Here is a 15312-nt window from a genome sequence, read left to right as displayed (position 1 = left end):
AGATCATCAAGATTTATCCCAACTTTGTGGTTTTCCTCTTCCAAATTCCCATCCATACCTAGAGTAACCAAAAAGAGCTTGTTGGATGGGTTTTCATCACTTAGCAAAACCACCACCCTAGGGCATATCTTTATTTCTCCTAACTTCTATCACTAACCCATAGATTCATGGAGGATTTCCATGTTTAAAACAAGAAAAACCACTTGAAACTCAAAAGATACCTAAGGACAACGATTTTTCTCTTCTCAATCTCTTGCAGCCTCCATACGTTTTCTCTATATGGTTGAAATTCTGAAAGATTTTGGTTTAATGAGAGTATTTATAGCCTTTAAGAGAGAGTCCTATTTGGTTTAGAATAGGATATATACCCTAGTTGAGTTCAACTATGAAACCTTCTTCAATTATATGTCTTTAAATTTGGGTTTTGTTTAATTTCGGACAGAAATAACCCTCTCTAAAACGAATTTTCGTTTATGGAGTTTGGGTAGAGTAATGTTATCTTTGTTTTACACTTTGTTTAATTATTTTTCACATCTCTTCCAATACTCAATATAGTAGAGGTGTAACTTGAGTCGGGCTTTACCCCAACCTGACGGGCGGAGTTCTATTTTGTCTCGGGTTGTGTTGGCATTTCAAAGTGTTGGATTGCATTAGGGTTGGAAAAAGCCAACCCAATTTAATCTCAGTTTGGGTTGGGGTTGAGGCCTTGGTATATCGACCCAATCCGACGCTAACCCTTCTCTCAAATTTTATTGTCACGTTATTTTAATTTACAAATACTAGTTATTTTTCACATTTACTTCTATTTTTGTCCAGCCAACATGAATCAAACCTCACCCAACCCCATTTGGGAAATTGGGTAAAACGGTTTAAGAGATTTAGGACACGTTTGGCTACTATGATTTTTTTTTTCATGGTAAATCGGTCTCTCAAGTGAAGGTAAGGGTGCAGTCACTAAAATTCAGGAAACAAAATCCAGGAAACTATGTGGCTAAAAATCTAGAAACAAAAATACACAAAATTGGATTGACCTTTTCCCGATTTTTGGCAACTTCTCATCACATGAGGCACTAGTTTTCTGGGTTTTGTTTCTTGATTTTTAGTGACTTCACCCTCATCCACCATTTGAAGACCCCGATTTATCATAAAAAAAAATAAAAATCATTGTGGCCAGATATGGCCATAGACTTAGGTTGGGTTAGGATTAGCCACAAGGTTGTGTTGAATTAGGGTTCAGGTATTACCACCTGGGGATGGGCTAGAAGTGGCTTCAACCTGATATAACCCAGCTGGAGCTGCACCCCTACAAGATGGTATCCTTTTATCATACCAGAAGTGTAAAACAGTATCTAGTATCACTATCAAAATATGACAGTCCGGATATAAGTCCTCTTTTTCTTTTTTTTTTCTTTTTTTACCATGGTGAGTGGAGAAAGATTCCCTCATGAGTATAATAATAAGGTTTGGTGCCTCGTATTGTCCACTTGTCATTATTTTACGGAAATAAAAGCAAAAGACAAGGCATTAAAGCCTGACCCGTCCAACATGAAGGGGTGAATTTATCACCACTCTATGGTAAGTATTAGGTAGGAAAGACCCCCTCCGCCACCCATATGATGTTGGACTTTCCAACAGATTCTTCTCTTTATGCTGGACGGACCCTGCTTTAAGTAAAAGCAGCTTGTCTTTGACAATAAGAGGCAAAAAGGGTTTCTTTTCCCAGTGCGGATGTTAACCTTTCTAAAACAACCAAAAAACATTTGGTCGCTGATTTTTTTGCCCCCACTGTAGGATAAACCCCCCCTCTTTTAACTTGATTTAACGTCAAGAATAGTTAAAGGCGATGTTTGGATACCCACACGTTTTAGATTTGGATTTATCACATTTGCCGTTGAGATTTGGAACCGGATTAGATCCTTAGATTTCCAAATCACATTTCAATTCTGCTCTACAAGATATTATTTGGAAATCAATATTTCTGGCAATTACCTTCACCCTCGCTGCTCCTCGACCTTGATGCTGCAGCAGCCACATGTCCCTCTCTCTCTCCCTCTCGTAAAACATGAGCATGAGGATGACTGATGTATTTTGTATCCAAAACCTAAATCCAAATCCAAATACAAAAATATGAGGCATCCAAACGTGGCCTAAAGCCTGCCGAAAAATCACGTTAGATGGTGGGGGGGGGGGGCGCATTATCCTACAGGGACTAAAAAAACAATCTCCCAAAACGTTTTTATAAAATTAAAAAGGATTTTCCAGGGACCATCCCATAGGCCATTTCTCGGCCAGCTGTTGCATGAGAGAGAGTAAGACGAAACCTGTTGAAGCATGAGCCTATGTTCCCAAGAGCTACAAACCAAAATCTGTCTATAGCGCCCCCCCCCACCCCCTCTCTCTCTCTCTCTCTCTCCATGGAACATGAACAAGAGCCCAAGGGGGAAGGAAAGGCCATAATCAAGCTTAAAGGACCATCAGCTGATCAAATTTGGGCCCTCCTATCAGATTTCTTCAACTTAAACAAATGGCTTCCTGGAATCGACAAATGTAACAGAGTCGAAGGTGTCTCCGGTGAACCCGGTTGCATCAGGTACCTCGCTGGCACCATAATCCCACCCCCAGACGGCGATTCCGTCAGCTGGGCCAATGAAAAGTTGTTATCTATTGATCCAATGGGCCGGACTTACACGTATGAGATGCTCGAAAATAACATGGGCTATGGATCGTACGTGGGCACAATGAGAGTGGTGTCAAATTCTGACGATGGATGTATGATCGAGTGGTCTTTCGTCGGCGATCCGGTGAAAGGTTGGAGTCAAGATGTGTTTGTTTCATATTGTGAGCTAAAACTACAGACCATAGCAAAGAAGATGGAAGAAGCTATCCAAGTTGGACATTAGTGTCTTCTTTGTGGGTGGTGTCCTTTATTTTCTGTTTGGATTTTGGATATGAATAAAAGCTATGTTGTTTTAAGGATCAAATATCTTAGGGAAATGATATCAGCACTATCATGTCTTGATATTTCCACTAAAGCATCATGTCGTTTAGTATTTAAAGAGCTGTTAAAAGGTTATTACAGTTCCCAAAAAGCTCGCATAAACTCATTATAAAAGAAAAGACATGCTGGACCGTGTAACTATTAAAACATGGTTGTGCTGATATCATTTCCCATCTTTCAATACAAAAAAATGATTTGGCTCAGTTTTACCTTCATCTTTCAACTGTGCAGGGCAAATGATGCCCATCAAAATACTCAAAACAACGCCATTGCTTTTGAGGAAAGATTATACATATTAGCTACTGTTGGAAATACTGTTTGAAGATAAAAACATTTTGCAAAATCTTGATTTTTAAGAGAAAGAACGGCCGAGTCGTGCCACTTGGTCACTCTCCTTAAGAATTTATACATTTGCCCCCTACAGTACCATAGAGAACCGTGAAACGACGCTCCAAGATAAAACAGTCCTAAAAGGCTTTAGTAGATGCACAGACCTTTACTGGTCCACTTCGAATCACCTTAGAATTATACTCGGACACGGAACAAAGAAGGAGGAATATGGCGCAAAAATTAGTTTTAGTTTCTAAATGACCAATGTGCTTCTTTTTATATTTTATAATGAAGAACACTCTGGTTTTTATAGACTAAACACGCCCAACGAAGAGGAAGAGACGCCCTCTCCATCAGTCACTTCTTGTGACTATTTGGAGAAGAAAAAACAGTTCAAAATGGTAACAAGATTAAAGGGTGTGATTAAAACCCATTTATGCTCCGTTAAGTTGTCTTACTTTAGTGGGAGAGGAACATGAAAATGCTCCTTTTTTGTAAAAGGTAAAAATCAGGGGTTTTTTTTGCCTAACTTTATTAAGGGTGGAAATGACGTGGCAAGGTTGTCGGCCCACGTGGAATCTGTGTCGGGTTGTAGACACCCATTTTGTCAAGATCGTTGGTTCCTGAAAATGGTTTCTAGTTGCCAAAAGTAGTTCCCGGTTGCCGACAAGTGGTTTTCGGTTCCCAAAAAGTGATTTTGGATGGCGTAAAGTGATTTCCAGTTCCCAAAATGTGGTTTTTTGGTGGAGTTTTTCTGAGTTTAAGGGGTTGGATATTCGGGATCTTGGGTTGCTGTAGGAGGCAGGGTGCCGCGTGCTAATCGGCATTTGGGTCAGATCTTCGGGATCTCGGTTTGGCAAACTTAGGACTCGTTATAAAGATTTTGGTGGATTTGGGTAGTTTTATATGCGAGTTTGGTTTAAAAGGATTACTGGTTTTTCGATAACTTCTTGTTTTGAAAACCGAAGAAAGATCAAGAGACGGACAGGAGAAGCTTTGGGAGTCATCATAGTTGTCGTGACCAAATGGGGTGTCTACTGTAATATGTAACCGTCGCTAATGTTTTTGTCTAACTGTGTCTAAAAGATATTAAATACATTTCTTTATTTTGATAAATCACAGAAAAATATGTAACTGTCTCCATCAAAATTATATTTGAGTTGGTTTGCAATATACCGTCGCTAATTTGATTTCATTGGCGATGATAAATATTATTATTGCCGGTGTTATGTTGTAGCGACGGTTAATTAGTGACAGCATAATGCCGCTGCAATAGGCCATTTTTCTTGTAGTGGCGTCATAAAGATTAATCATAAAGATCACTTTTTAATAGGATGCGCAGATGTTCATGCATAGTTTAGACGGTTGATTGTAGATCATCACGAGGTGATCCACAGGGTCCTCAGGCCATATAGAAGAGAAATCTTATTAGTGTAATAAAAGCCCTACAAAGTCTAACAATTTAACTTATTATTTGCAGAAACCTAAGCAAGTTTGAATAATTAAGCACCTAAGATCATCCTATCAAGACTTGGATTACTCATCCTATCAAGATTTAGATAAAAGAGACTGCTTTCTTAAACCAATTCTTGGAGTTGTTTTTTCCGTTTTTCACTCCATCAATAAGAAGTAAATACATAGAAGCACGTTCTTCACTATTTAAGCCACATATTTTTTTTGATTTGGATGTGCAGGGTGGCTCAGAGAGTAGTGGAATAAGAAGTCAGAAGGGAGAATACAAGCATTTGATTTGTTTAGAATTACCTCTCAAAGAATGGTGGTAAAGCCAATGGTTAAAGATCGCAACCAAAAGTGTGGCCAATATCAAATGGTCATACTAATAAAAATCAATAGATCCAAACACATCCAGGTGGCAATATACTAAGTTTACGGCAGTAAAGAGCATGGAAGCAGGATTCTTCCATGGGAGCCTTTGATTCCCGCTCTGGCAACCTTGAGTAGGATTTTTCCATGGGAGCCTTCGATTCCCACTTTCGATTCCCGCTCTGGCAACCTTGGTAAAGAGACCACGTGTCTTTTGCATTTTTCCCCTTTCTCGAGAGATTCTTCTCTTTATGCTGGACGGGTCGGTCGGGCTTTAATTCCTTCTCTTTTGCTTTGCTTCCAATAAGTAATGACAAGTGCACAAAATGAGGCACCATACTTTTTACTATGCTCACAGGGAATCTTTCTCCACTCACCATGGTAAAAAAAATAGGAGACTTAGATCTGAACTACCATATGTTGATAATGACACTGGATAATCTGTTTTACACTTATGGTTATTATGTTGATACCATCTTCTAGGGTTGCAACTCTGGCCAGGTTAGTTCGGGTTGAAGCCAACTCTAGCCCTTACCCAGGTAGTAATACCTCAACCCTAATTCAACACAATCTCGTGCTCAATCCTATCTCTACCCACCTCTAAATCTCTCAATCCTAACTCAATCAGTTTACGAAAACACTTCCAAAATGGGATCCCATGCTGAAAATAAAGAAGGGGAGACAGAGACAATTACCGATGGATTTGGCAATTTTAACAAGATTTGGTGGATTTGTAGGGATGCATTTGCCTTTTTTTTTTCACACACATGTCCCAATAGAGTACTCTGCATTTTTCCAGCACGGGATCCCGTTTTCCTAGCAACCCTCATCCGTTTAACCCAATTTCCCAAATGGGGCCAGGTTGGGTGAGGTCGGATTTGTGTTGGCCAGGGAAATTTAGAAGTATATTTGAAAAACAACCAGTATTTATAAATTGAATAAAATCACAACAAACTTAGGGAAATGATATCAGAACTACCATTTTTTTATATTTCCACTAAAGCATCTTGTCTTTTAATATTTAAATGGCCATCAAAAAGGTTGGTACAGTCCCAAAAAGCTCTCACAAGCAAATTAAAAAAGAAAAGACAAGCTGGGTCGGTGCATCTATTACAACATTGGATTGGGTCGGTTTACCCAAGGCCTCAATCCTAAATTCCTAACCCAAACCGAAATTAAAACCGGTTGGCCTTTTCTAATCTAAATCAATCCAACACTTTGAAATGCCGACACAGCCCCAGACGAAATAGGATTGAGCCCGTAGGGGTTGAGAGGTTAAGCCCAACTCAAGTTATCCCCCACCTTTGGAAGCTGTTTAAATACTAGAAGAAAGAAAAATATGAGTGAATGCAATCATTTAGAGATGGTAGCGCCAACATCAGTAGCCTAAAAAAATGATAGTGATATTGGCACTTGCAGAACTCATTCTGTCTTTCATTACTTAAACAGCTGTCAAAAGCTTTTATCACCATAGGTCCATAGCTAGTAGCTAATCCCCAGCTGAAATGCCAATTAAAAGGGATTTGCTAGGTACAATCGCACAAGGCATTTGCACGAGAGAGGAGTCACATAGGCTCACTTTTCAACAGATTTTGTCTTGTGCATTTAATTCATCTGAGGTGTGGCTTCTCACATGAGGTGTGAAATTAAACCTCTGTTGCCGGTGTGACAGCCCATGCGCACAAAGCATCCCGTTCCGTTTGGTTGCCAGAATTTTTTTAGTTCTTGGGATTTTTGTGGAACAAAAAACTTCCCGGGAGATTGGTGGGAAAACAAACCCCCTGGAAGTATCCTGGTAAAATAAAAATCCCATGTTTGGCTGCAGCTTTGTTTGGATGCTTGAACTGTTGGGAGAAAAAAATTCTTCTACATGCTTATTTTTTGTTCCTGGGATTGTTTTGGTTCCTGAGAGTTTTTTTTTTCCTTCCCGGGGTTTTGTGCGGGGTTATTTTGGTTCCTGGGATTATTTTAGGCCCACCAACCAAACGTAGTACCCCCATCAATTTTATAATCAAAATTGGGTTTTGCTAAGGGCACTCGTTAAGGTGGATCGAGAACTTGTTTTTACACACGTTTTGAGAATGTTTTGAGATTTTTAACGACCATTTAAGACTTTTTCGTTGGAAATAAGTGTGAAAGCACATTCCAATGCACGTTAAGCACTCGTTAACAAAACCCATGAAAATTTCTTAGAGAGAGCAACTTCGGTCCCAAAAAATACCCAATAATGGTAATAAAATATGAAAAAATAATGTTATTTTATTGTTAAAATCGTCTCAGTAAACAATGACCACATATTATAAAGAACTTGTCCAAGAGCTACAAACCAAAATCTGTCAATAAAAATCCCTACACACACACTCAACTCTCTCTCTCTCTCCATGGAACATGAGCAAGAGCCCAAGTGGGAAGGCAAGGCCATAATCAAGCTCAAAGGACCTTCAGCTGATCAAATTTGGGCCCTCCTATCAGATTTCTTCACCTTAAACAAATGGCTTCCTGGAATTGAAACATGTAGCAGAGTCCAAGGTGTCTCCGGTGAAGCTGGTTGCATCAGGTACCTCGCCGGCACTGCAATCCCATCTCCGGACGGCGATTCCGTCACTTGGGCTAATGAAAAGTTATTATCAATTGATCCGATCGGAATGACTTACACGTATGAGATGCTCGAAAACAACATGGGCTTTGGATCGTATGTGGCCACGATGAAAGTGGTGTCAAAATCCCATGAAGGATGTGAGATAGATTGGTCTTTTGTCATGGATCCGATGAAAGGTTGGAGTAAAGATGTGTTTGTCTCTTATTCAGAGATAAAAATGCAGGCCATGGCAAAGAGGATGGAAGATGCTATCCATGCAGAGGTAAATATGGAGACCATGGAAAAGAGGATGGAAGAAGCTATCCAAGTTGGTCATTAGTGTCTTCTTTGTGTATGGATGGTGTCCTTTATTTTCTGTTTGTATTTCGCATGAGAATAAAAGCCATGTTGTTTCAACTTTCAAGGATCTAATATCTTTTTTAAGACAAAAAAATAAGGTTAGGCACAGCTTTAACTTCATATTTCTATGGTGGAAGGCAAATGATGCCCATCTAAATGCTCAAAATACTGCCATTGATTTTGAGGAAAGATTATACGGATAAGCTACACACCATAAATTGGTTTATATACAAGTTCTACCGATGTGTGATTACCCAGGTGTAGTGGTGCGGTTAGTGCAACATGTGTTATGTAACTTATGTGTGATGTGCACAGGCGCCGCAATTACCAGGGTGAATTATGTCCAAAATTCAATTAAAGGGGCAATCAAACTCCGTCCCCTGGGATTGAATTTCTGACAATTGAAAAGAAAAGGGGAACGTCTCATCATCCTTGTGTTAGGAGAAATCCTTACTGTGCGGTGGCCATAGCAAAGATCAATGGTTAGGATCATGTGGGCCCCTATGATTGTAGAATCATGAGGTTCTTAATAACCAACCAAACTACCTACGTATTTTTTTATATTAAAACTTAAGTCCTTTTTGATAAGGAATGTTCGCACCGAAAATTAAGGGAGAGATTAGGATGGAGAGAGACATGATTGGAAATCTCTCATCCTTCTCCCAACTCTATAAATATGGAGTTCCAGGCCCCTGCTCACATGACACATTCTGAAACTGATCAAACCACTTTAAGGATTGTGTTGTTTGTTCAGGGCATCAGTCAGCCCAATGGTGGGCTGGTGTTCTATGCAAGTGATTAAGTGAACGGTGTGAGGAGGGTGGGCGTAGATGGCTCGGTTTAGGGTGCTGCTTCTACCCAACAGTGTTAAGCACTTTGTAACTATGTTGTCTAGGTTTAGTCGGTCTCATGGATTAGAATCTCATAGTGTGTTTTACGATGATGAATTTATCACTGCCCTTTTTTAAGTTAGACCCACGGATGTGAATGAGTAATTTAAAGCACTGATTTGAGAGATCAACGGTGATCCACATGGCCCTTAGTTTATGGAAGAGAAATCTTGTCGATGTAATAAAATCCCCACGAAGTCAACAATTTAACCTTTTATTTGCAGAAACCAAAAATAGTTTGAAAATTTTAATTTAATGCCTAAGATCATTGGATCAAAATTTGAATAATTAACGGTCCTGATTTATCAAATCAAGAGATCCAATCACATTCACGTCGCAATATACAACGTATAAGGTAGGAAAGAGCCCTGCGGCCACTTCTCTCATGTTGGACTTTCCCTAGATATTCTTCTATTTATGTTGGACGGACCCCACTTCAACACCTTGTTTTTAGCTTTTCTTTCCATTAAATAAAGAAAGGCGGACAGTAAGAGGCAATAAAGTTAGGGAAATGATATTTTCACTCCCCCTGCGTTACGTGCACGCTCCCCTTATAACGGGATTTGACGTGAAAAGTGGGCAGCATTGAACGACAAATCACGTCATAAGGGAGTGTGAAAATATCATATCCATAAAGTTACTATTATACTTATCTTCACGATCAGGGAATCTTTCCCCACTCACGATGTATCCTTCTAAAACGGCCAAGAAACCTTTATAAAATAAAATAAAAAGGACCTTAAAAACAACGAACTTACATCGGGACTACCGTATTTTGGCAATGGCACCGGATATTCTCGATTACATGTTAGATACCATCTCGAGGCAGGTTAGATCTGGTTGAATGGTGTTACCATCCTGAATGGGGGCATGCCTAGGACTGGGTGAGACCCAACCTAGTATGAGACATGTTTAAGGGCCTTGCATTCCATCAGCTCTAGAGCTTTTGGTGTAATGATTAAGTACCTAACAAATAGTAATACAACTCAACTAAGCCTTTGTCCCAAACTAGTTGGGGTCGGCTAATGAATCATTTAGAAAATTTTCTTAAAGAAGGTACATAACAAATAGTAACACCTCAACTATAATTCAACACTTCTTCGGCTCTGGGTCAAAGAAGGGTCAATCTATTCTAGCCTGCTTCTAAATCTCTCAACTCTTATTCAACCTGTCTGATTGAATTTTCTATATCGGGCCAGGTTGATACAGCTTGGATTCGTGTCTGCTGGGTAAATAGAAAAAATGCAAAAAAAAATGACACTAAGTATTTATAAATTGTACGAAAATCACAATAAAATTAGGGGGATTAGGGGCCCCCAAGGCCTCAACCCTAACCCGAACTAAAGTTATATCGGGTTGCAAACCGACACTTCGAAATGCCAACCCAACCCAAGGTCAATTCGGCTTGAGCCCTTCGGTCGGGTTAAGCCAAAATCAAGTTTGCACCCCTACCATCCTGACAGAGGATTGCAAGCGCTATGAAAAACTAATTAAATAAAAAGTGTAAAACAAAGTTAGTAGTGACCATTATCAAAATATGATAGTGGAGATATCAAACCCTTAAAAATATATTAATTCTCTTAGAAAGAAAATGACCTCCACGGAGCAACTTTGGACCCTGCTTAGTACTTAAAGTCCTCTCTCTCTTTCTTTCTCTCTCTCTCTCTCTCTCTCTCCATGGAACAAGAGCAAGAGCCCAAGTGGGAAGGAAAGGCCATTACCAAGCTCAAAGGACCTTCAGCTGATCAAATTTGGGCCCTCATATCAGATTTCTTCAGCTTAAACAAATGGCTACCTGGAATTGACACATGCAACAGAGTCGAAGGTGTCTCCGGCGAACCAGGTTGCATCCGCTACTGCGCCGGCTCCTCAATCCCATCGCCGGACGGCGATTCCATCACTTGGGCTAATGAAAAGTTATTATCAATTGATCCAAGCGGTAAGACTTTTACTTATGAGATCATGGATAACAACATAGGCTTTGGATCCTACGTGGCGACGATGAAGGTGGTGTCAGATTCCGATGATGGATGTGAGATCGAGTGGTCTTTTGTTATGGATCCGGTGAAAAATTGGAGTCAAGAGGTGTTTATCTATTATTTGGACATGAATCTCAAGACTATGGGAAAGAGGATGGAAGAAGCTATCCAAGCTGGTCCTTAGTGTCTTCTTTGTGGATGGTATATCCTTTAGTTTCTGTTTGGGTTTTGGATGTTAATAAAAGCTACAGCTTGTTTCAAGTATCATGTATTCATGTATCATTTTAGGTAAAAAAAGGGGTTTGGTGCAGCTTTATTTTTATCTTTCTACGGTGGTAGGCAAATAATGCCCAGAAATTGGTGCAGCTTTATTTTAGGTAAGAAAACCCGAGAAGAAAACCCAGAGAGGAACCAAAGAAGAAACCCTTTTTCCCCTTATCCCTTTTTCTCTCTCCCTCTCCCTCTCTTTTCTTTCTCTTTTCTCTGCCCTTCTATCTTTCTCTCATTCTCTTGAGGTAGCCGACATACCCCAATAACCAAGTCTCTTTGCCGCAAACCCTCTTGCAGTTTAGGAGATACCTTTATATAGGTTTTTCTAAAACCTAAAAGGGCTTGTTTCTATTTCTCCTCCACAGCACATGGCACATGGTGGGAAATAAGGCAACTTTCCCAACAGTACCTTTTGATGCAACCAAAGTTGGTACTTAATCGCTGGATTAATTGCAAATAATCCTAGCCTATTTTACCATTTCCAAACACTGTTAACCACTGTGGCCTTTAGTCCATTGACAAAAGGGCAGTGTTATATTCGCCCCTTTTTCTTCCACGGGCTACCACCCTCTAGTGTATGTATAACTGCCTTTTAGTCTTTTACACTGCAAGGGGTTGGGTTGGCCCAAGTAAGAAAAAGGGGCAAACATAGGGAAATCATATATTGGCCCACTTTCTTACCTGGGAAAGTCCCTCTAGTGTATTTATGACTACTCTTTTAAAATAGAGGTGGGTGTCCCAAGTAAGAAAAAGGGATGAATATATAATTTCCCCTACGAAAATCATGATATGCTAAAGGGCCCACCTCAAATGGAGGGCCAAAATCAAAGTGGTCCAGCGATCTTAACCATCTAATTTAAGTGCCAAAATCAATGTGACTGGTACATGATCTCAGCTGTTTGATCAAGTTCCAGTCTTGGATCATAACACAAGGTGAACCCATTTCCTATCAATAGAGCACATGGAGCACCAGCCAAAGGATGTTTTGCTAGCTTCGTGTTCAAAAAGACAGTGAAGCTGTGAATAGAAATCAGAAAACATAGTCAAACGCTCTTGAGAAAAGTAAAGAGGTCAACCTCACCCACTATGATGGAGGTGCATTCCCGTTGTAATGTTGTACCCAGATTTCCAAGTTGATTTTTGTACTACTAGATGGAAGAATTTGAAAAAATGGTAAGCTAGGAAGTTGTAGATCTTTGTGAGATCTATAGAATGATTTTAGGCACTTTTAATTTGGACAAGTGATTAGAGAGGTACGATTGTTTTAGTGGAATGTGTTCGTAAGTTCCTAGGCTTGTTAATATGTTTGTGAGTTACTAACTTATTTATGAGTATGTGAGTCCCCAAACTAGTTAGTGGGCTAGCTTGAACTTTTTTTCTCATGTAATCCTCTATTAAAAAGCTAGCAATTGTTGAATACTTGCCGGTTTAGGATACTTGCCAATGTGTGAGTCTTTCCTTATTGGTTGACTTCCCTTTGGAATCGATTTCCTAGTTTATCTAGATGAGCACTAAGTTTCCTTGTAGGAACCAGTTTCTATCTTAAACCGCCGAACTTCTAGAAGAGTTGTTGCGCTAGGTTCGGTCTTTCCCCCAGGGCACTTCCCTTATTTTTTTGGGGTTGCTAACCATCGAGATAGAGAGATCTTCTTGCTTTTGTTACCTGAGAGGCAAGCCCGGTTGCCTAATCGGGGTAGGTGCCACGTGTCCAGTACTTAGTGGATGGACGGATTTTACTAAATAAGATGTATCGTCTTCTTTCGATGCCTTTACCACAAACCGAACAATCCCTCAAAGATCGGAATCCAAATCATATCAAGCAAGGTTTCTCATTACTAAAATACTCTTAAGAGGGTCAAGAATTAAATTTTTAGGCAAAGGAATGCACTCACATCACCCAAATCAGATCAAAAACACCCCAGGCATAGCCGAGGTTCAGTAGACCAACCACTCTATTCGCTATTCGGTCGACCAACCCCCAAGCTCCGATGACCATTTTAGTTTGGGGGGGGGGGGGGGGGGGGGGGACTCTAAAGCTCACTTCCCCACTTCGGTTGAGTGACCACAGGTTCGGTTCGGTCGACCAACCCCCAAGCTCCGATGACTATTTTGGTTGGGGGGGGGGGGGGGACTCTAGAGCTCACTTCCCCGAAGTTGAGTGACCACAGGTTCGGTCAACCAACTGAATCTAGGTTTTTTTCTCGAATCATGATTTTTCTCCCCTTTTTCAACTTTGGATCGTAATGTCTTCCTTTTCTCTCGTCAGAATCAGGCAAGGTTGGTCTCGTTAGCAAGCATCTTACGTGAGGATCCCAATGAGACCAATGGGATTGCTAGAAACACAGCGGATGACGGAATAAGAATGAAAACTCTTTCTTTTACCTCTAAAAGTGCCCTAATAATCTCAATAATAATAGAAAAAATCCAGAAATCTGATCGATTACTTACCTTAATCTAGCTTTTCTAGCGGTGAATCTTTTTCAGTTCTCTCTTCCCTTGGCTCTACAATCTCCTCCACCAAGTTTAGGGTTTCTAAAGCTTGAGAGTAAAGAAATTTACAGCTTAATTAGTATTTATATCCCTAAATTAGGTTAAATTAACATAATTTTCAAAAAATGACTAAAATACCCTTTTTAGGCTACAAGATTTACAGCGAAGGAGTGGACCAAACTACCCCCACATGTTTTGTATTTCAGGTTATGTACATAAGTTGTGCATGTAGCAAAAGAAGTAGATCATCTGGTGGGAACTACCATGTACAGTCCATAATGAATAGACATAGCCATTGAATTGATACAACTCGATCGTAAAAGAATGAATATAAAATCAAAGAATCAGAATTGATCGATGCCTATCAGAACAAACGAAAAGTAAAAAGAAAGATACAGTTCAATTGATCTATACCTATCTCGCAGTAACAGATATTTTTACACCAAATTCTAAGTCCTCTGTGAATAGATGGCTCTAGAAAGTAGAAACCTCTCACTCTCTCTCGTGATGTTCTTCTTCTTTTTCATCTATTTGTTCTATGGCTGAGGAACAAAGATATCTTTTTCTCACATGCGTTCCTGCATGAATACTACTGACCCCAAAAGTGAACTTGGGACACATGGCTGAGATACGACAACACGTGAAGCTTTATAGTACAATTGAGTAGCAAAAGTAAACTTGCATTTATTTTTCTTGGCTATTACAATTTTAAGAGTTGTTATATGATAATAAAATTTTAGGGGCGTAACTTGGGCGGGCTCAACCCGGAAAAAAGTCGGTTGGGTTGAGTTCGGATTCAGGTTCAGGTTCGAGTTCGGGTTGAGTTCGGGTCGGGTTCAGGTTCAGGGCTTGGTCAACCCGACATTTTTAGTAATTTTTATTATTTTTTAAGCTTAAAATCTTGGGTTGGGTCGGGTTGAACTCCAGTCGCATTGGCAAAAAGAGTTCCTCAGGTCGGGTTGAACCTCGTCGGGTTGGAACTCGGGTCGGGCCGAGTTGCATCATTATGATGCATGTACATGTTTTCCAAGGAAAAATAAGAACAGGCACAAGTTTTAGTAGGGCCCACTTCAATTATACTAGCCATTTATCTACTCGACCCTCTGGATAATTCTAAGCCTCCAATTTAGCCTAACCGTAGCAACGGCCACAAGAAAAGTAGTTTGAATCTGTCATGATTGTGCTAACTAATCACTCTATGAATATGCTAATCACTGCCTCTGATTAAGCTAATCTCTTCTATGTTTATCCCATTGAGTGTTCCACATACACTTAGTTGGGCTAACTATAATTCAAGCAAAGATTAGTAGAAATCAATCTATTTCCTTGCATAGTATTATAGCAGGTCGATCATACCCTCATACCTACCCGTCTTCAAACCACTAGTGATTCTGCTATCTGGCCGGCGGACAGGCGATCTAGCCGTCCGCGGGACCCATTTTTCCTGTCCTCAGTGGATATTCTATAGTAATCGAACGTATCCAGATTTCCAATCCACAAAAAATTGAAAGTGAGTGTTATGTAGAATATATTAAATCTATTGAGATCTAGCCATTGGTTAGTAGGGTATCATATTAGGTAGCTAAACTGGAT

General features: G+C 40.0%; 2 protein-coding genes across 2 annotated transcripts; both read left to right on the top strand.

Annotated features, from left to right (window-relative positions):
* Positions 1-2414: 2414 nt before the first annotated feature.
* On the top strand, positions 2415-2928 carry LOC143892983 (lachrymatory-factor synthase-like). The gene has a single exon (XM_077397905.1). The coding sequence runs from the start codon at positions 2415-2417 to the stop codon at positions 2898-2900; it is 486 nt and encodes a 161-aa protein (XP_077254020.1). The 3' UTR covers positions 2901-2928.
* Positions 2929-7533: 4605 nt separating this feature from the next.
* Positions 7534-11269, top strand: LOC143891923 (uncharacterized). The gene is made up of 2 exons (XM_077396418.1): positions 7534-8013; positions 10607-11269. The coding sequence occupies exons 1-2, from the start codon at positions 7534-7536 to the stop codon at positions 11141-11143; spliced, it is 1017 nt and encodes a 338-aa protein (XP_077252533.1). The 3' UTR covers positions 11144-11269.
* Positions 11270-15312: the final 4043 nt, after the last annotated feature.

The sequence above is a fragment of the Tasmannia lanceolata genome, unplaced genomic scaffold (genome assembly GCF_043159265.1).
Source record: "Tasmannia lanceolata isolate RefF3 unplaced genomic scaffold, GAP_Taslan_0.1 ptg000015l, whole genome shotgun sequence".
Lineage (NCBI taxonomy): Eukaryota > Viridiplantae > Streptophyta > Magnoliopsida > Canellales > Winteraceae > Tasmannia > Tasmannia lanceolata.
The sequence above is the reverse complement of the archived record's forward strand: the minus strand, read 5'-3'. Positions and strand labels throughout refer to the sequence as shown.